The sequence below is a fragment of the Rana temporaria genome, chromosome 10 (assembly GCF_905171775.1).
Source record: "Rana temporaria chromosome 10, aRanTem1.1, whole genome shotgun sequence".
Lineage (NCBI taxonomy): Eukaryota > Metazoa > Chordata > Amphibia > Anura > Ranidae > Rana > Rana temporaria.
Window position 1 is genome coordinate 9,730,940 of NC_053498.1, and position 22,645 is coordinate 9,753,584.

At 43.7% G+C, this 22,645-nt stretch overlaps 1 protein-coding gene across 1 annotated transcript in view; it reads left to right on the forward strand.

Moving 5' to 3' along the window:
* Positions 1–22,645, forward strand: part of LOC120916156 — a 228,899-nt gene that overhangs the window by 50,787 nt on the left and 155,467 nt on the right. The window contains exons 23-25 of the mRNA XM_040326976.1: positions 2,102–2,261; positions 3,752–3,859; positions 5,982–6,106. Of these exons, the coding sequence (XP_040182910.1) occupies positions 2,102–2,261; positions 3,752–3,859; positions 5,982–6,106 (393 nt within the window). The remainder of the gene's footprint in view (positions 1–2,101; positions 2,262–3,751; positions 3,860–5,981; positions 6,107–22,645) is intronic.

Sequence of the window (22,645 nt, forward strand, 5' to 3'; positions counted from 1 at the left end):
GCCTATACAGATGACCATGTAGTTGCCATCATCCCTTGAAAATTGTAAGTATGAAAACCTCTAGGGTTGGGATTATTTGGGCAACAAAAATAATCAAAAATATATATAAAAAATATAAATTTATTATACAAAAGTAGAAAAATTCATAACAATACAATATCACATCATAAAAAAGATAACAGGCATATGAATGACAGAAAGGCACAATGCCACATCTCAAGGTTTCCCAACAGGGGTAGAGTGGAAAAGTGGCTCATCATGGCCACTTTTCCACTCTACCCCTGTTGAGGAACCTTGAGATGTGGCATTGTGTCTTTCTGTCATTCATATGCCTGTTATCTGTGTTATGATGTGATATTGTATTGTTATGAATTTTTCTACTTTTGTATAATAAATTTATATTTTTTATATATATTTTTGATTATTTTTGTTGCCCACATAATCCCAACCCTAGATGTTTTCATATTTCCACTGTATACCCCTGCCGTTTGTTTCAATGACCCGACAATTCATTATAGTTTTAAACTACTTTTTTTCCTTTAGAAATTACATTTTGTGCAGGTACTGTTCTAAACACGGGAAAACATGCACTACTTTACAGGCATACTATAGACACCCCCAGGTACGAAATTTAAAGGAATATTTTTATTGTTTCACGTTAAAGCCCTGTACACACGATCGGTTTGTCTAAAGGAAACGGACCGATGGACTGTTTTCATCGGACGAACCGATCGTGTGTGGGCCCCATCGTTTTTTTTTTTCCATCTGTGAAAAAAAATATAACCTGTTTTAAATTTTTACTATGGATAAAAAACCGATAGAAAAAAAACGATCGTCTGTGGGGAAGTCCATCTGTCAAAAATCCACGCATGCTCAGAATCAAGTCGACTTATGCTCTGAAGCATCAAACTTCATTTTTCTCAGCACGACGTTGTGTTTTACGTCACTGCGTTGGACACAATCGGATTTTTAACCAATGGTGTGTAGGCAAGACTGATCATCGGATATCCGATAAAAAAATCCATCGGATTAGATCCCATCAGATATCCGATCGTGTGTACAGGGCTTAAGCATTATTAAAATCACTGCTCCTGAAAAAACGGCAATTTTTAAAACTTTATTTTGCATGGATACATGTCCCCTGGGGCAGGACCCGGGTCCCCAAACACTTTTTATGACAATAACTTGCATATTAACCTTTAAAATTAGCACTTTTGATTTTTCCCATAGACTTTTAAAGGGTGTTCCGAGGCTTTTCGAATTTCCACGAACACCCTGAACTTGTTCGCTGTTCGGCGAATGGGTGAACAGACAATGTTCGAGTCTAATGCTGCGTACACACGATCAGTCCATCCGATGAGAACGGACCGATGGACCGTTTTTATCGGTTAACCGATGAAGCTGACTGATGGTCCGTCGTGCCTACACGCCATCGGTTAAAAAAACGATCGTGTCAGAACGCGGTGACGTAAAACACAACGACGTGCTGAAAAAAACGAAGTTCAATGCTTCCAAGCATGCGTCGACTTGATTCTGAGCCTGCGTGGATTTTTAACCGATGGTTGTGCCTACCAACGATCGTTTTTTTCCCATCGGTTTGGAATCCATAGGTTAAATTTAAAACAAGTTGGCTTTTTTTTAACCTATGGTTAAATAACCGATGGCGCCCACACAAGATCGGTTTTGACCGATGAAAACGGTCCATCAGACCATTCTCATCGGTTTAACCGATCGTGTGTATGCGGCATTACTCATGTTCAACTCGAACATAAAGCTCATCCCGAATTATCAGCACATTGTAAGGCCATTTTGGGTAGGAGAACAGTCAAAATGATTGGTTACATTTTGAAGAACCCAAAGGGACAGTTGGCGGTGCTCCGTCCTTATAAAAAGATTTAGGGTAAATACTGACTTATCAAATATTTTTTACTCTAGTTTTGTCTGGTGGGACTAAACTGGGTTAGAAGGACTAGAAGGATGGTTGTGCTCTGACATTATTTGAATATGAAGGCATCTTACAATGTGTTCTATTTCATTTGTATTTTATTTTGTACTTAGTTAACCATAACCAATGCTTTAAAAAAGTTCTTGAACTTCATAGGCCGGGCTGAACAGCGGCTATGAGACCGGATACTACACACTCCCAGGATCCCTCACACCCTCCATCGCCAATTTATCATCTACAAGCAACGTCAATGTAACCGGACGTTGGGCATTTAAAGTGGACAAATTACATCCAGAGGATGTCAATGGAAGTATAGGTGAGGTTCCATTGTGTTTAATACTGCAGCAATAAAATAGGTATTATCTGAACCAAAATCTGAAGTCAGTAATTTCATGGGTAGGTATTTTATATGAGGGTTCTTCAAAAGGTTTCTGCACTTTTATATTTTCGTAATATAGAGTAGCAATTGGTCGTGTCTGAGAGTTGTGACTAGTTTGTCTGGCAAGCTGGCTGACCTTGCAGTTTAGTACGAGTGATGTCATTTTTTATTTTTTTTATTCTTAATAAAAAGAGTTAAATAAAAGTGCAGAAACTTTTAGAAGAACCCTCGTATTTTTGTGCACAGATATTTAGCATTATTGTTTTATTGCACTTACTTTTAGTATGGTGTTTATATTCTTTTTTATTTATTTTTTATTCAGATTATATTTTTTTAATAAAGTTTTCTTTCACATAACAAACAGAGGGAAAATGGTGTTCATATTCTTAATGAGCTTCTGTTTTATTATATCAAAGTGTAAATATGTATGGGTTAGACCAGGGGTGTCCAAACTGCGGCCCCAGGGCCAGATGTGGCCCTTTGCTAGCCTTTATCCTTTATCTCTCTATGTTGAGAGATCATCCACACAGGAAGTGCATTGTTTTTATTTTGGTAAACAAAATGAAATAGGACCACTTTTATGTACATATAACTATACAAAATAAAACATAAACACGCATTAAAGCGGAGTTCCGCCAAAAAATAAATATTAAAAACTTTTAATATATGGACACTTACTTGTCCAGGGCACCCATGATGCCGATGATCTGTCTGTCGGCTCTCAGGTGCTGCCGCTGCCATCTTTGGTAAGGGAATCAGGAAGTGAAACTTCCTGGTTCCCCACTGTACACACGCGAGTCGCGCTGCGCAATCCCACTGGTCCTTGCTGTCTTCTGGGACCGGTGTGTTTCCCAGAAGACAGTGGGGGATGGAGTAGGCACCAGACGTGGCGTAGCTCGCCGCGATCACTGCAGTGATCTATGCCCAGAAGTGGGAGAAAATACTTGCATTACACAGGTAATGCTCCCTCCTCCCCCCTGAAAGGTGCCAAATTTGACACCGGAGGGGGTTTCGAAAAGCGGAAGTTCCATTTTTGGGTGGAACTCCGCTTTAAAACCCTTTCATGCGTAAGCCTACTTCTGACATTTGTTGCTTACAAGTTAAAATCTTTTTTTTTGCTAGAAAACATTATATATATTTTTTTAGCAGAGTCCCTAGAGAATAAAATGGTGACATTTTTTAAATGTCCTGTGTACATGAGCCTTAAGACACATAGCCACTGCTCAGCCATCAGAGTAAATACAGTCTTAGTAGTAACATGTTTCAAGAAATTTCAGCCATTAAAAATAATGTTTGCAAAATATTCTCAGAGGACATGTCGTGTGTCTTTCTTGACCCTTGATCATTTTTAACAAAACCAAAATGGGGTAGGTGGGTTAGGAGGCCGATGTGTGGACACATTTTTAGTTTTTCTTTTTAACTTCTAGATAATTCTACAGAAAATGCGAACTCTACGGACACCCCATCGACAACCACGCCTGGACCCTTCACCACACGCTCCACAACTATTACCTCTCCTTTTATACTGTCTTCAGGTAAAAAAAAAAAAAAGAGAGATTTTTTTTAAAGTAGTATAAAGTTGGCATCAGGAATTTCTGAGATGTTCAGCAATGAATCATAAGCCTCGTTCCCACGGTACGATTGTTGGCCAACCGAGCATTTGATTTTTGTCGAAAAGGGCGTGTGCCGGGATCTTGTCTTGCATACTAACGGCACACAATTGTCGTGACACAAACACGAACGTTGTGACGTCCTACGAGGAATTTCAGCTCTTGAGCGCCACCCTTTAGGCCCCTTCTGCTAAGTTCGTGAGCATTGATTCCCAGCATGCGTGTTTGTACATTTGACTTTTGTGTAATGACCATCAGAAAATCTGACGACAAACCCTTGTCCGCCAAAAATTTACTAGCGTGTCATCCAAGATTTGTTGGCGGAAAGTTGGACAACAAATGTCAAAAGGAGTGTACTAACGGTAAGATTTTAAGACAACAGTCTGTCAACAGACAATCCCCTGCTAACAATCGTATCGTGTGTACGAGGCTTTACTCTTCAGCCGTTTTATGAATCTATCCAGTCCTGAGATTCTATAACCACTTCAGCCCCGGACCATTTGGCTGGCCAAAGACCATGCCACTTTTTGCGATTCGGCACTGCGTCGCTTTAACTGACAATTGCGTGTGGCTCCCAAACAAAATTTATGTCCTTTTTTTCACACAAATAGAGCTTTATTTTGGCATTTGATCACCTCTGTGGTTTTTATTTTTTGCGCTATAAACAAAAATAGAGCAACAATTTTGAAAAAAAATAATATTTTTTACTTTTTGCTAAAATAAATATCCCCAAAAATATATGAAAAAAAAAATGTTCCTCAGTTTAGGCCAAAATGTATTCTTCTACATATTTTTGGTAAAAAAAAATCGCAATAAGCGTTTATTGATTGGTTTGCGCAAAAGTTATAGGGCCAGATCCACAAAAGGTATACGACGGCGTATCCCTGTTCCTAACTATGGAACTGATCCACAGAGTCAGTTTCCAATAGATAGGCAGAAGATCCGACATGTGTAAGGGACTTACACTGTCGGATCTTAGGATGCAGTACCGCATCCGCCGCTGGGGGCATTTTGAGTCGAAATGCCGCTTCGGGTATGCAAATTAGCACTTACGGAGATCCACAAAGCTTTTCAGCTTCGTTTTTTCTCCGTAAGTATTAGTTTGCAATCGTAAAATTAGGGCTGCTTTTACAAGGTCTAAACTGTTTAGGCCTTGTAAAAGTAGACCCTTCTATCCTGCGTCGCCGTCTTTTTTTTTTTCAATTTTTTTTTTTCCCGCCGCAACTCCTCGACAGCCTAACAAGGAACTCGACGAGCAAAACAATGTGTTTCGCCCGTCGAGTTCCTTGGTCGTGTGTACGAGGCCTGACACGTCACTAGGAAGAACGAGGAGATGTGGCGTTTACACTGACATCTCCCCGTTCTTCAGCCCTGTGACACCGGCGGACATCGAGTCCACACGGTGACCACAGGGCGGCAAATTAAAGGGGACGTATATATATGCCCATTTGCCCAGCCGTGTCATTCTGTTGACTTATAAGGACGTACAGCGGTCCTTCAAGCGGTATTCCACTCCACTAACAGTGTAGCTGCTGACTTTTAATAAGGACACTTACCTGTCCTAGTCGCCCGCGATGTCGGTCCCCTGGCGGCGATCGCAGGCCCTGTCGCCTCCATCCTTACTAAGGAAAACAGGTAGTGAAGCCTTACGGTTTCCTACTGCGCATGTGCGACTCGCGCATCGCTTTGTGAACGGGCGGCTGCCTCCTGGGATACACACAGTTCCCAGAAGGCAGCGCGGCTCATTCACAAGAAGACACAGCGACGTAGGACGAGCCTGAAGATCCTCCGCGGTGGAAGAAGAGGCAGAAGAGTTACTTCCGCATAGCAACCGCCCTTTCAGGTGAGTATAATTTTTTTATTATTATTATTTATTTTATGATTTTTAGGGGGAAAAAAATGGGTGGAACTCCACTTTAAGCGGATAAATCTCAGGACTGAATGGAGTATGAAAGTTAGGAAGTTAGGCAATAATGTTTCTGACTCAATAGTTATCCCCATTGCATTTTTTTATGAGTCATTAAATGATGTTTGATCTTTGCTTTAGATCTCCTCTACCCCTATGGATCTGCTATTGACACCGTCAACCCAAAGATAGATGACGGAGGATCGTCAATCATATATTCTTATAGAGAAATCCCACTTTTTGGAAGAAACTACTCCTATTTTTATGTGAGCGTCTTGCTTAAACTTTTTATATATATATTTTGAAATTAATTTCTAAAATATGCTTTTAATTAAAAAAAAAAATTCTCTTACTATCTTACCTTATTATACCCTGTTTTTTTTATATACTGGTATTTTGCTATGGGTGAAAATAAAAATCAATGTTTTCCTTCACAGGTGAATAATAACGGTCTGTTATCATTCCGCTCACCAATCAATCAATTTACACCACAAGCCCTTCCTGTTGCTTTAGGAAACCCGTTCCTGGCTATCTTCTGGGCTGATATAGATAATAGAGTAGCGGGTGATATATATTACCGTGAGAGCACCGATCCCGATCTTCTGTCCCGGGCCACCTCCGATGTCAGAACTTACTTCCATGCCGGGAATTTCACAGCTCGGTGGGTGTTAGTTACAACGTGGCACCGAGTTGCGTATTATGGATCCTCAACAAACAAGGTGAAAAAAAAAACATAAAACACTTTTTCTTAAATAGCTACAAGAGCAGTTGTTTTTCTTTAACCACTGACAATGTTTGTCCAACCTAAAATACTTTGTTTATATGAGAGAAGCTTAAAAGTGGAGGCAACCGCGGACTTTCATGGTACGGCATAGACTCACAATGCTCAAAACAGTTGTAAAAAAATAGAATTTAAAAAACAAAAAATCATTAAAAAATACACACAAAAGGCAGACATATAAGATATATGAGACAGTGGAATTGCTCTGATAGGAAATAGATGTATCAGCCCAAGATGAGGGATTTGATGTTCGTCTCTTCCCAGTTCGGAACTCTACATTCACGGTGTAGTTCATGGTGAACCGCTCCTTCTGGAGTATGATTCAGAGAGGGATTTGTTCTATAGAAAAACCAAACACATACATAAACAATATTGATATAGCAGAACATAATAATGCACTAAGATTGCAGAATATGGAGCGGACCTCCAAATCATTGCCATAAGGGTGAAGTACCCCATAACTACAATTGAACATAGTACATCTGATAAATGCATTTATTATTATTATTATTTTTTTTTAAATCTCTTTATTAATTTTCCTCATAAACACATTACAGTGGGCACTCAGCCACACATAGACATGCTAATACATTACATAATATATACCAACCCCCTCCCCTGACCCTATCCCCCAACCTCTCACTTCTAAAAACTCTCCATCTTCCTTTCTCTCGCCTACTTTTTTTTTATACTTTTCTCATCTTCTCCCTCTTTAGTTAGGATTTGTTTACTGTTCTGATTTTGATGTGTTGTATTATGCTCCCATCAACTCTTTGTATCTTATTGTGTGCTTGTATTCTGTCCATTCCTTCCATTTCTACTTAAAGCGGAGGTTCACCCTAAAAACATGTATATAACATTACATTCTGCATACTTCCAACATTTACAGTATTCTGTTTGTTTTTTGCTGCACATACCGTATTATTGCTATTTTCCACCCGGCTTCCTGGTACACACTCCCGCAGGGAGTAGGCGTTCCTATGCAGAGGTGCAGTGTCATGTGGGACTTCGCCCAAATGATTGACATCTTGAGAAAAACTTCCCCCCGGCGGATAAGGCGCGCCACGAGTTTCCGAAAGTAGCCGAACTGCGAGTCGGCTCTATACGGCGCTATACAGAGCCTGCGCACCGACTAGGAGTCGTGTAGAGCTGACTGCGCAGGCGCCGTATAGAGCCGACTCGCAGTTCGGCTACTTTTGGAAATTTGACGCGCCTTATCCGCCGGGGGGAAGTTTTTCTCAAGACGTCAATCATCTGGGCGAAGTCCCACATGACACTGCGCCCAGTATTTATTAATTTGGGGATATGTCCACCATATGTGGGCCATAGTCCCAATTTCTGCATTGATTAATCCCCATCTGTATAGGCCACCAGAAAGAAATCACTGAGCAAAAATTCTCACCACCAGGGTTGCCACCAACAAACCAGGCATCTCAAGGCCACATCGGCAGTCTTCGGGGTTGATACACACTGACCAAAATTCTACATAGGGTTAAGCCTCGTGGTTTTCTCAGCAAGAAAGCTGCTGGGAGAGCTTTCTACTGAGAAAACCGTATGTGTGTAGGGTTTCTCATCTGGAAAACTGCTTGGAATCTCAACGAGAAAAATAGAGATCCTGCTCTCTATTTTCTCGTCTGGATTTTTGTCGGTGACGAGAAACCTGAGCGTCTGTATACTTACCTGTCGCTGTGAAAACAAATGACTTTGACGCATGCGCGGCCGCTTCCACGGCATAGGTAGGGTGAAGCAAGATGGCGGCGACGTCATCGAATGTGACGAGCGCATGCTCGTCATACGTGATGACGTCACGCGTTCTTGCCTTTCAAAAGAACCGCGGTTCTTTTGAAAGGAGTGTGTGTGTACACTCGGGCGGCAAGAGATTCTTGTCTAGAATCTCATCAGGAAAAACAAAACGTTTTTTTTCCTGACGAGATTCTGGCCCATGTGTACGAGGCTTCAAACAAAAAGTAGCGGGGCTTGAAACGAGTTTTATATATATATAGATCCTAAATTACCATTTTATGTCTTTACAGGTAAACACGTTCCAAGCTGTCCTGACCACCGACGGCAATCAGACCTTCCTTCTGTACAATTATGCAGATATTCAGTGGCCGAGTACACAAGGAAATGGTTCCTACCAGAGTGGACCTTTAACATTGGTGAGAAAAGTCTGTGAATTATACGTTTTTTAATGATTAAAAACAAATTCTTCACTGAGAGCATTTAGAAAAGACCAGGGGCGGACTGACAACTCATGGGGCCCCCGGGCAATAGAAGATTATGGGGCCCCCGGGCTTACAGATGGCCACCATGCCAGGAGGCAGTACAGAGGCGGGGCAGCTAAAATCTCTGGATTTTCACGTCAAAAGCATGTCGGTTTCGGACATATCAGGGACGGATGTAAAAAAAACACAGATTTTTACATACTGTCCCTGCCTCAATGGTCAGTCCGCACCTGGAAAAGACTCAATAAAACACTTGAATTGAGTTGAGCAAATTTATTTTGCCATCAGGAACTGGTACCAAAATAAATTGTGTAAAAAAAAAAGTAACTACCGTATTTATCGGCGTATAACGTGCGCAGGCGTATAACGCGCACCCCAATTTTAAGAGGGAATTTTCTGGAAATAAAACATTTTTTTAATTAAAAAGCTTTGAAGCAATCTAAGGGTTTCAGGGAAGGAGGGGGACGAGCGCCCGCCGGAATCACGCCGTCATCGCCTGTCTCACACACATACCTCACATACCTCAGAGGGGAAGGAGGGGGACGAGCGCCCGCCGGAAAAATCACAGAGCCGTCATCTTACTCGGCTGTCACGTCACACATGCACAGTCCCGCCTCCGCCATCGGCATTGGACCATCTCCTGTGATAGACAGAACACTGGTCCAATGCTGGTGGCGGAGGCGAGACTGTGCGTGTGTCATGACAGCCGAGTGAGATGACGGCTCGGTAATTTCCAGCGGGCGCTCGTCCCCCTTCTTCCCCTCCGAGGTATGCTATCGGCGTATAACGCGCACCCGCGATTTTCCCCTGATTTTATGGGGAAAAAAGTGCGCGGGATACGCCGATAAATACGGTAATTACACACTATCGGAAAATCTGACAAGAAAACAGTGGATTTTTTTTTTCGGCGGAATGTTGGCTTAAACTTGTGTTGCATACACACCGTCACACAAAATTCCAACCGTCAAGAACGCAGTGACGTACAACACGTACGACGAGCCGAAAACAATGAAGTTCAATAGGCAGTTCTGCTCTTCTGCTTGATTCTGAGCATGCATGTTTTTTTGCGCGCCGGAAATTGCATACAGACGATCGGAATTTCCGATAAGAACCAGCTCTCAAATTTTTCTTGGCGGAAACTCTGACAGAAAAAGTCCGATGGCGCCAACACACGGTTGGAATTTCAGACCAAAAGCTCACATCTAACTTTTCTTGGTGGAAATTCTGACCGTGTGTACGCGGCATTAAATGCTCAGGCTTAAAATAAAGCTTCAGCTTTTTTTTTTTTCTCGGGCTAAACAATGGAATTTTTGCCCTTCTTAACCACCAGTAAATAATGTTTATACAGAGATGAATTCAGTGTAATTTGTATAGAACATTCTTTAAAAATGTTCTTGAACCACATAGGCTGGGCTCAACAGCGGCTACAATACAGGATACTACACCCTCCCAGGATCCCTCACCCCATTCATTGCCAATTTATCATCTACAAGCAACGTGAATGTGACCGGACGTTGGGCATTTAAAGTGGACCAACTACACCCAGAAGATGCCAATGGAAGTATAGGTGAGGATCCACTGCGTTTAACACTGTGGTAATAAAATAATTGTTCTCACCAAATGTGAACAGTTTTCAACAGAAGTTTTATTTTTTTGTAAACTTATGTTTATAATTATTGTTGCAGTTATAACTTTAAAGTGTTACTAAACCCCATTTTTTTTTTTTACATTAAAATAACAAACGTTTTATACTTATTGCGGGTATTGCGCGCTCCGGCGTATAGCGCGCACCCCTAAAGTGGACCCGACATTCCTGTAAAAAAACATTTTAGTACTTACAGTTTTGGTGTCTTGCGCTGCGTGCATCGGCGGCCTCGTCGGGTCCGGCGTCCGTCTGCGGCTTCGGGTGTCCTCTTCGTCGGGTCCGGCGTCCTTCTGCGGCGTCCTCCCCGCTCGATCCCAGCTTTCCCGCGCCGAGTTTGAATACTGCACCGGCATATACCGAGCGCAGTACACTCGTGTATAGTCGGGCAGGCTTGGCTACTCTCGCGCTCACGTCCTGTACGTCCAGGACGTGAGCGCGAGAGGAGCCGAGCCTGCCCGACTATAAACGAGTGTACTGCGCTCAGTATATGCCGGCGCAGTATTCAAACTCTGCGTGGGAAAGCGGGTATCGGCGTATATCGCGCACCCACGATTTTGTCCTGATTTTCAGGGCAAAAAAGTGCGCGGTATAGGCCGATAAATACGGTACCTGTTCTGTACAATGATTTTGCACATAACAGCCCCAATCCTCCTCTTCTGGGGTTCCTCAATGGCGCTCCTGGCCCCTCCCTCCTAACCAGGTATCCCCCACAGCAAGCAACTAGCTTATGGGACACCAAAGCAGACGCGTTCCCAAGCCGCGGCTCTGTGTGTCCATTCACACACAGAGCCGTGACTCCGCCCACCCCGCCATCTCCTGATTGGCTCACTGGCTTTGATTGACAGCAGCAGGTGACAATGGATTCCACTGCTGCCAATAGGAGTGCAAGTCCCCCAGAGAGCCAAGGCTCTTGTGGACGTCACTGGATCGAGAGGGGGCTCAGGTAAATATTAGGGAGGCTGGGGGGGGGGGGGGGATGCTGCACACAGAAGGCTTTTTACCGTCATGCGTAGAATACACAGTAAAGATACACATAAGGGTTGATTTACTAAAACTGGAGAGTGCAAAATCTGGTTCAGCTGTACATGATCGTCAATCCGCTTCTAAATTTAGCTTTTTTAATTAAGCTATGAAAAAAAAAAGAAAAACTGGAAGCTGATTGGTTTCTAAAGAAAAGCTGCATTAGAGTTTGCCTTCTACAGTTCTAGTAAATCAACCCCCATAGGCATTGTTAGCTAAATCATAAAAGTAATTCCAGTCATGGTAATAACATTTTATAAGGAAATTCATCTGTCATTAAGCCTAGATTCCCATTGGAGCGATTTGACATGCGATTTGAGATGTCAAATCGCATGCCAAATCGGAGGCAATGGCTGGAAATGGCACGGCCCGAATCAGCGGCAATTGCAAATTGCACAGTCCGCAGGCACGGGACTACAGGGAGTTTTCCGGTGGGCCGATTCGCTCAGTGGGCCGGTTTTGGTGACATCCTGTCAAAGTAATGGCTGCGCGGCTCAATACTTTGAGCACCGCTGTACTGCCTATAAGAGAAATAAAGTAGAACTGCTAATGGCCAGTGTATAGGGGGGGCTCGGGTGGCCATCGAGGTTGGCTGGCTGGGGGGGTTTGTCTGGAGAGACCTTTCATCCACACTGCCAATCACCTCACTTCATAGTGCGCAAACCCAGGTCAGCTTCAGCGCCGCTGCATTGCTGAAAGGCAGCCAATGGCTGTGCAGCAATGCCGTTTTCTGAAATTCCAGCCAATGAGGCTGAAGCAATGGTCCTGCATGTCGTTAGCCCTCCCGCTTCACATGTTTTTGTGCGTGTGTGCAAAATTAAAGTGGTTTGATCTGGATGAAGTCCAGGGCCAAATTTTTGTCCCAGTCCAGCCCTGACAGTCCGATTTTGCGGCGCCGCGCCGATTCCCAAAAGTAGTTTCTGTACTACTTTTGGCGACTTCGGGGTGCGATTTCCATAGACATCTGTGCACGAACCCGCACGGATGTCTCTGAAATCGCCCCAGAAGTCAGGATTGATACGCAGAAATTACATTGTGCGGGTTCAGCTGAACTCGCACAACTTAATTCCCGCTGTCAGTGTGAACCTGGGCTACAAAGAGTGTTTGCAAAATATTTGTAGAGGACAGGATGTACGTCTTTCTTGATCGTTGCCTATTTCACCAAAACTAGAAGGGGGTAGGTGGGTTAGGAGGCCGCTGTGTGTACACATTTTTAGATTCATTTTTTCTTCCTAGATAATTCTACAGAAAATGAAAATTCTACGGACACTTCACTGACAACGACCCCTGGGACATTTACCACACGCTCCACAACTATCAACTCTCCATCTACACGCAACACAACCAATACTTCTCCATTCATACTGTCTTCAGGTAACTAAAACTCACAATCAACTTTTTAAAGTAGCATAGATTAGGCATGAGGACCTCTAAGATATATAATCTCAAATAAATCCTACTGTCAGGACCCAGGTCTAAACCTGCGACCTCTGCCATGTCTGAAGAAGTTTCTACCTGCTGAGCCACCTGAGATGCTGGACAGCTCCCTGTGTGATTGTTTGGATTTTCTTGCCTTGTCTTTGATGAACCTTGAACTTTGTTCCTCCCATGAACTTCTTGGTTAAGCCATGTCTCTGCACTTCCTGTTTTGCTCTCTCCAGTCAATATCTCACTCTTGTCATGCCTGCTGCCACCCCCATCTCTGCTACCACTCTTTACCGACCTTTGGCTTGTTTCCCAACTACACTTCTGCTTAATTTCAACCTGCGTCCTTGTTAGGGTGACCACGTGTCCCGGATTGCCCGCATTTTGCAGGTTTGTCCCGGGCACATTCATTCCAGGACAATACAGTGTCCCGGAATGAAACTGACACAGCCACCCCCCCGGGCCAATCTGATGCCCCAAAAAAAAGGCCGCCACATCACCGCTTTACTCACTGACAGTACTTGCCCTGGCCGGGAATGCCTGGAGGAGCAAAATCCCCGCCCCCTGCTTGTGATTGGAGAAATCATAAATCCCGCCTGTTGTGTCCAATCACTGTGCTGTGATTCGTTATAGCTCAAGCTGATTTTTGGGAAGAGAGGGTGTCCCTGGGTGGTAGTTGGGAAATGTGGTCACCCTAGTCCTTGTGTTAATGACCTTTGGCTTGTTTGCTGACTATGCTTTTGCTTGATCCCTATCTGCTGTATCTGCTAATGGACCCCGTATTGGAATCAATGGTCACTGCTGCCAAAGTGCCTTCAAAGCACTTCGGCAGCGGTGCTATTGACTCTTTAAGCCTCGTACATACGATAGGTTAACCAGAGGACAACGGTCAAAAGGACCGTTGTCATAGGTTAACCGATGAAGCTGACTGATGGTCTGTCACGCCTACACACCGTAGGTTAAATAACCGATCGTGTCAGAACGCGGTGACATAAAACACAACGACGTGCTGAAAAAAACGAAGTTTAATGCTTCCAAGCATGCGTCGACTTGATTCTGAGCGTGCATGGATTTTTAACCGATGGACGTGCCTACTAACGATCGGTTTTGACCTATCGGTTAGGAATCCATAGGTTAATTTTAAAGCAAGTTGGCCTTTTTTTAACCTATGGGTAAATAACCTATGGGGCCCACACACGATTGGTTTTGACCGATGAAAATGGTCCTTCAGACCGTTGTCCTCTGGTTAACCTAATGTGTGTACGAGACCTGATTCGACTGCTAGCAGGGGTTAAAAGCGACTCGCTAGCAGCCGAAAAGCGCTGCTATTACAGCGGTAAAGCGCGGATAAAATTTATGCCCCCCAGACTCAGTGTGAAAGTAGCCTTTTGCCGCGTACACACGATCGGAAATTCCAACAAGAAATACGTGGATTTTTTTTTCGACGGAATGTTGGCTAAAACTTGTGTTGCAGACACACGGTCACACAGAATTCCGTCAGTCGAGATCGCAGTGACGTACAACACTGCGACGAGCCGTGAAAAATTTAGTTGCTTCCGAGCATGCGTTGACTTTCTTTCCGAGCATACAGACGATCGGAATTTCCGCCAAGAACTTTTGTTGTCGAAAAAATTGAGAACCGGCTCTCAAATTTTTGTTGTCGGAAATTCTGACAGACCAAAGTCCGATGGAGCCTACACACGGTCGGAATTTCCGACCAAAAGCTCACATCGAACTTTCCTTGTTGGAAATTTACGACCGTGTGTACGCGGCATTAAAGTATGAAAGTGAGACAATGATGTTTCTGACTCAATAGCTATCACTTCTGTACATTTTTTTGGTATTCCATAAAGTAATGTTTGATCTTTGCTTTAGATCTCCTCTACCCATATGGATCCGCTATTGACACCGTCAATCCAAAGATAGATGATGGAGGATCTCCAATGATATATTCTTCTAGAGAAATCCCTCTTTTTGGAAGTGTTTTCGCTCATCTTTATGTAAGCGTCAAGCTAGAATTTTTTTTCTACATACAGTGGGGTAGATTCTCGTAGATGGGCGTAATACAGCGGCGGCGTAACGTATCTCATTTACGTTACGCCGCCGCAAGTTTTACGGGCAAGTGCTTGGTTCACAAAGCACTTGCCTGTAAAGTTGCGGCGGCGTAGCGTAAATCCTCCGGCGCAAGCCCGCCTAATTCAAATGATCTGGGTAGGGGGGCATGGATCATTTAAATTAGGCGCGTTCCCGCGCCGATCGTACTGCGAATGCGCCGTCCCTAAATTTTCCCGACGTGCATTGCGCTAAATGACTTTGCAAGGACGTCATTGGTTTCGACGTTAACGTAAATTACGTCCATCCGTATTCGCGACCGACTTACGCAAACGACGTAAAAATTCAAAACTATTCAAAAATAGCAGGAGCAACGTTACGACGAAAACGACTTACGCAAACGACGTAAAAAACTACCACCGGGCGCACGTACGTTTGTGAATCGGCGTAAGTAGGTAATTTGCATACTCTACGCTGAAAACTACGAGAGCGCCACCTAGCGGCCAGCGTGAGAATGCATCCTAAGATACGACGGCCTTAGAGACTTATGCCAGTCGTATCTTAGGCTAATGTCGGCGTATCTAGCTTTCTGAATACAGAAAGTAGATACGCCGGCGCAGGTTTGAATTTACGCGGCGTATCTATGGATACGCCGGCGTAAATTCTCTCTGAATCTACCCCAGTATTGTTTAACATATTTCTAAAGCATTCTTATAAAAAGTCCTCTTACTATTTTGAATGGAGGCTTCATTCTACGTATTTGCTGTTTTATTATTTACTGTATATCGCTGTGGTTACAAAACATTTTTTTTCTCATTGTCTTCCTTCACAGGTGAATAATAATGGTCTCTTATCATTCAACTCACCAATCAGTCAATATGTACTACAAGCTCTTCCTGCTGCATTTGGAAACCCATTCCTGGCTATCTTCTGGGCTGATATAGATAATAGATTTGCGGGTGATATATATTACCGCGAGAGCACCGATCCCGATCTTCTGTCCCGGGCCACCTCCGATATCAGAACTTACTTCCATGCCGGGAATTTCACAGCTCAGTGGGTGTTTGTAGCCACGTGGCATCGAGTTGCGTATTATGGTGAAGGAATACCGAACAAGGTGAAGGAAAAAATATAAAGACATTGGGCCAGATTCACGTATCTGGGCGCATCTTTGTGCGGGCGTAGCGTATCCTATTTATGCTACGCCGCCGCAACTTAGACAGGCAAGTGCAGTATTCACAAAGCACTTGCTCCGTAAGTTGCGGCGGCGTAGCGTAAATTGGCCGGCGCAAGCCCGCCTAATTCAAAGTAGGCTGATAGGGGGCGTGTTGTATGGAAATGAATCGTGACCCCACGTAAATGACGCGCCTAACGAACGGCGCATGCTCAGTATCACGTCGAATTTTCTCACTAAGTTACGTCGGCTCAATGCTTTGTCGACGTGAACGTAACCTACGCCCATCCCCATTCACGTACGACTTACGCAAACAACGTAAAATACGACTCTGTTCCGACGTTTCCGACGTCCATACCTTAACATGACTTACCCCTGCTTTATGAGGGGTAAAGTTACGCCGGTCGTACGCCTTACGTAAGCAGCGTATATTAATACGCCGGGCGAAAGTACGTTCGTGAATCAGCATATCTAGCTCATTTGCATATTTATAATGGGAACGCCGAATGCGTCCAGCGTAACTATGCTCCCACGATACGCCGGCGTAGGCAAGTTACGTCGGACGGCTGAAGCCATGTTTTTGGGCGTATCTCACTTTGTGAATCGGCGTAAAGATGCGACGGCGCATATTTGAAATTACGGCGGCGTATCTGGAGATACGCTGACGTATATTCTGTCTGAATCTGGCCCGATTTTTTTTTTTTAAAACAGCCGATTTGTTTCATCATTGCCGATGTTTGTCTAAACCTCAGTGTTCTGCTGTTTTTAGATCCTAAATTATAATTTTCTGTATATACAGGTGAACACATTCCAGGCTGTCCTGAGTACCGATGGCTTCCAGACCTTCCTTCTCTACAATTATGATGATATTCAATGGCCAAGTACACAAGGACATGGTTCCTACTATGATGGGCCTTTGGCATTGGTGAGAAGTCGATTATACATTTTTACATTTTTAATGATTAAAAAATTTTTTTTTATTTACTTTACATTTTTACTGCTGCTAGAATTGCAATAGCCAAATCTTGGAAAGTCTCCCTCTGTTCCCATTAAATTGGTTAAAAATAAATTATCATTTATAATGCATAATGAATTTTACTGGGCAAACAATGGGCCAGATTCTCAAAGAATTACGTTACGCAGCGGCGGCGTAACGTAACCCATTTACGTTACACCGCCGCAAGTTTACAGCGTAAGTGCCTGATTCACAAAGCACTTACCTGTAAACTTGCGGCGGTGTAACGTAAATCCGCTCGGCGCAAGCCCGCCTAATTCAAATGGGGCGGGCACCATTTAAATTAGGCGCGTTCCCGCGCTGAATGTACTGCGCATGCTCCGTCCGTCAAATTACCCGACGTGCATTGCGCTAAATGACGTCGCAAGGACGTCATTGGCTTCGACGTTAACGTAAATGGCGTCCAGCACCATTCACGGACGACTTACGCAAACAACGTGATTTTTCAAATTTCGACGCGGGAACGACGGCCATACTTAACATTGGCTAGTCCACCTAGAGGGCAGCCTTAGTTTTACACGGCGTATCTCGACGGAAACAACGTAAAGTTAGAGCGACGGGTAAAGCGTACGTTCATGAATCGCCGTAACTAGTCATTTGCATATTCTACGCCGACCGCAATGGAATCGCCACCTAGCGGCCGGCCTAGAATTGCATCCTAAGATCCGACGGTGTAAGTCAATTACACCTGTCGGATCTTAGGGCTATCTATGCGTAACCTGATTCTATGAATCAGCCGCATAGATACGACAAGCGTATCTCGGAGATACGACGGCGTATCAGGAGATACGCCGTCGTATCTCTTCTGTGAATCTGGCCCAATGTTCTTTTGATGAGATCTGGAAACTGGAAACCTTGGATAGATTATTTATCAAACTGTTTAATTTTAGCACTGATCCCCCTCATTTGTCCCTCATTGCTACAGATGCACCACTTTAAATATAGTGTCTTAGGGGGGGGGTCCCCTTAATGTGCTTGTAAAGGATGGATTTTTTCCTTTTTATTGTTGCTCTTTAGGCATAATTAAAATCACTGCTCCTGAAAAAACATTTTTTTTTTTATACATGTCCCCCAGGGTAGTACCTAGACCCCCATGCCCCTTTTATGGCCAATTACTTGCATATAAGCCTTGAAAATTGTCACTTTCGATTTTTCTTGTTCGGCTCCCATAGACTTTAATGGGGTTCGCCGTTCGGAACACTTTTGCCGCGAACTGCACAGGGGGTTGTTAGGCCCATCCATATAGGGAAGAATTAAAACCTGTGCTGGGATATTTTTGTTGCTGTACGTATTCTGCGGGGGAGGTTTTCCTTTGTTTCCTGTCCTGGAGATACAACAGAAATCTCTCCAACATGAGGGATATTGTCAACTTAGTAGCCATCAGAACATTCATTCCCATTGGAAGATTTCTAACCACACTGCTTGTTATAATATATTGTGTGTCCTTATGTTTCACAGGCTGGACTGAACAGTGGATATGACACGGGATACTATACACTCCCAGGATCCCTTTCAGTAGCCATTTCCAATTTAGCAAACACAAGTAATGTCAACTTTACTGGACGTTGGGCATTTAAAGTGGACCAGCTGCATCCTGAAGATGCCAATGGAAATATAGGTAAGGGTAAATTCTACTCAGAATTGTCTGTTAGATTATCTTACATAAAAAAAAAAAAAAATTATAATCAATGCTATAGCCAGTTCATCACCACCATTGTTATGGGCAATTACCCTCTATTTTTCTCGTCGAGATTCTGGCCAGATTTCCCGACGAGAAACCTCAAAGCCTCGTACACACGCACGGTTTTCTCGCCAAGAAAGCTCTGCCAGCAGTTTTCTTGCTGGTTCTTGCCGAGAAAACCGTGCGTGTGTACAAGGCTTTAGTCTAATGAATGGCTGGACTTATGTAGGTCTGGGTGATTTTGCAATCCCACTTTTGCCTATGGTCATCAGCTAGGATACGTCAACAACTTTTAATCATTACAAATATCCATTTTTTTAGAAAATACTGTAAGCATATCTTTGATATTTAATTTCCCAAGTACCTTTTTAACATAAGAAAGGGGTTAAGCTTATATAGTTTCTTTATTTTTTCAGATCAGGCAAATGAAACTGCGACAAACTGGACCACGGCATCACCAAACAACACAGCTGGACCTCCAACCCCTTCTTCAGGTGCGAATTAACAAATACTACAATTGACCAATGCAAACAACAATAGTAAAAAGCCAAAACATATGGAGGGAGGTAAAAATACACAGAAAAGTGGGGTCTATGGACCTCAAGAGACATCAAAGTCGAACCAAAGTAGTGCAGGGACTACTTTGAAGTCGCTGTGACTTGAAGTCGCACATATATGAATAGTACCCATTGAAAATTACGGGGTACAACTTGTCATGTGACTTTGCAGTCCGAAGTCGCAGGACAAGTCGCACAAGTGTGAAAGGGGCCTAATGCAGTGAATGCATTAAGATAAGAAAAAAACAGTGGAAATCTTATGTCCACTCAAATCTCAGATTGCCCATGTATTCATTTTTTTTTTTTTTCGAATCTGCCCTAAGTAATTCCTTTGAATTTAATTTTTTTTTCTGTTTTTGCCACAGTGCAACGGTCTACCACTCGAGTGAGCCCAAGTCCTCCCAACACAAATCCTCAAACAAGGAACTCAACGTTTGCAGTGACCAGGGCAACTTCTCAACCTTCACCTCCTGGTAAGTTTCTTCTCGAAATATACAGTACTGGCTTATGTATTATTAGTGAAATCACTAGTGTATCTAATGAGTACTCATTGCTCCATGAGTTGCAGAACAGTTTTAGACTTTAAACTTGAAATTATTTCTCTGTTTTTGCCACAGTGCAACATTCTACCTCTAGAGTGAGCCCAAGTCCTCCCAACCCAAGTTCTCAAACAAGGAGCTCAACGTTTGTAGTGCCAACTGCAACTTCTCAACCTTCACCATCTCCTGGTGAGTTCCTTGTCAAAATATACTTTTTTTAAACAGAAAGCATGGTTTGTCTATTACTATGTGGCCTAGAGAGTACTCATTACTGAATGAGTTACTGAATAGTTTTAGTGCCAACATACAACTGTTGGTGACATTTTTACCATTTACTGTAAAATGTAACCATAATCCTAAACACAGAGAACTTACCATACAGTGTCCTTAAAGTGTCTATAGATCCTAAAGCCAATGAGGACTTGAAATTGTCAACAGGGATTGGTCCAATAGCTTGGATAGAAAGACTTGTGTATTGAGACAGAAGCCCCAGGGGGTAATCAATGTACACAATAACCCGGTCTACTTAATTACTACCTCTGAGAGGTTACATTGCTTTAGACAATAGAATGCTAATTCAATACAGCTGACAGGAGGCTTCTGACCTTTAGAACAATAAACACATACATCTTCAGACATACATTCTAGATTCAATTAACCTTCAAACCATAGTTTTTAGCCAGACGGAGTGTCTCCGACACCCGCTCTTAACCTGCAGAACACAATAAAAGGTATTTCTCTAGCTGGTTCCACTTAGCATTTCAATAGCCGGTGTCCTTGCATTGAATGTCCCTCTCCTGTGTAACAGATGTCAAGTAGAAACACTTTAATATCTCAAGATCCATGACAGAGAACTATAAAGAAACACATTTGGAAACTGTGATCACGATCAGGGATGGACTGGCCATTGGGACTACAGGGAGTTTCCCGGTGGGCCGATGGCTCAGTGGGCCAGCTTCAGTGACAGCGGACCGCCGCCCCCCCTCCGCTCCTCTGTCTCTCCCTTCCCGCAGTGCTCACCTCCTCTCCCTCCCCGCAGCGCTCACCTGGGGGGAACAGAGGAGCAGGGGGTACCAGAGGAGCATGGGGGAGGGGACAGACAGCTGACTCAACAGCTATGGCCTGGGAGGTTCTCACTTCTGCCTAATCTTGTCCCATAAGGGGGGGCATCGAACTGATTCTTTGCCCCGGGTGAAATAATGTCTAGCTTCCCCACTGGTACTGCCTATAAGAGTACCAGTACCAGCCGTTCTACTCTAATAAAGTAGAATGGCTAGTGGCTAGTGAAGGGGGAGAGGGTGGCCGGGAGGGGGGGGTGTGCGAGTTTTGTTTGGCCGCTATTAGAGAGACCTGTCAAAGTGGGACAGTCTGGATGAAGTCCAGGGCCAAATTTTTGTCCCAGTCCAGCCCTGATCACGATTATGATCCCATTGCTTTGCTTACCAGTGGAGCCATTGTTAACCGTGGTAGGAATGACATAGTTGAAAATGGCTTTGTTGATAACCAATGCCATGTAAACAGTCCATTGCTTTATTTATAAACAAAGAGTTATGCCGCATACACATGCTCGGAATTTTCCGACAACAAATGTTCGATGGGAGTTTTTTTGTCGGAAATTACAACCGTGTGTAGGCCCCAACGGAATTTTTTTGTCAAAATTTACGACAACAAAAATTTGAGAGCTAAATCCATTGGCCCGGATTCACAGAGAACGGACACACATTACGCCGCCGTAGCGCATTTCAATGTACGCTACGCCGACGCAGCGCAGAGAGGCAAGCATGGAATTCAGGAAGCCAGTGCTCCCAAAGCTGCATCGGCGTGGCGTAGATTTCAAGGGCGCAGGCCGGCGTAGGTGGAAGTGGGCTTGCCCCATGCAAAGCCATGCAAATGAGGCGTGACCCCATACAAATGAGGGTTTGAGAGCCAGACAAGTACGTTGAACGAACTGCGCATGCGTCGTGTCGTGGACGCATCCCCCTGCGCATGCTCATAACCACGTCAGAACAACTACCTAAGATACGCCGGATCACTGCCTACGCCATGAACGTAATCTACGCCCATCCAGACACACGTTGATTCCGAGCATGTGTAGGATTTTTGTGCGTCGGAATTTCCGACAAGATCTTTTGTTGTCGGAAAAATTGAGAACCAGCTCTCAAACATTTGTTGTTGGAAATGTCCGATGGAGCCTACACAATATCCAACCAAAAGCTCATATCAAACGTTTGTTGTCGAAAATTCCGACCGTGCGTATGCAGCATTACTGTATGCATTTTTTTTTTAAATCAAAGTCTTTTTATTAAACAAGCATAAGAGATGGTACATATAGGAAATGGACATCGTATTGTACATGTAAGCAACAGAAAAGCAAAAGGCATCAAATCACATCAATTGGTCTAATTTTGCACTGGTATATAAATACATAGAAAAGGAGGTACATAGTATTCGGACACCTGGGCTCAAATAAAACAGAAAGAATACACAGTCATCTCTTCCTACCTCCCCTAATGGCTCTTACAAACAGGTATCGGGGGCTTTGAGCCATTTGTCCTAAATTTTCTCATACTTGGCTGGGCAACCTCTATGAGTATAGATAAGTTTTTTATATGGTAGGACGGCATTTACCTCTGCTATCCAGTGAGATCACGTCGGGGGGTCTGCTCTCATCCATACCCTAGCAATTACCTT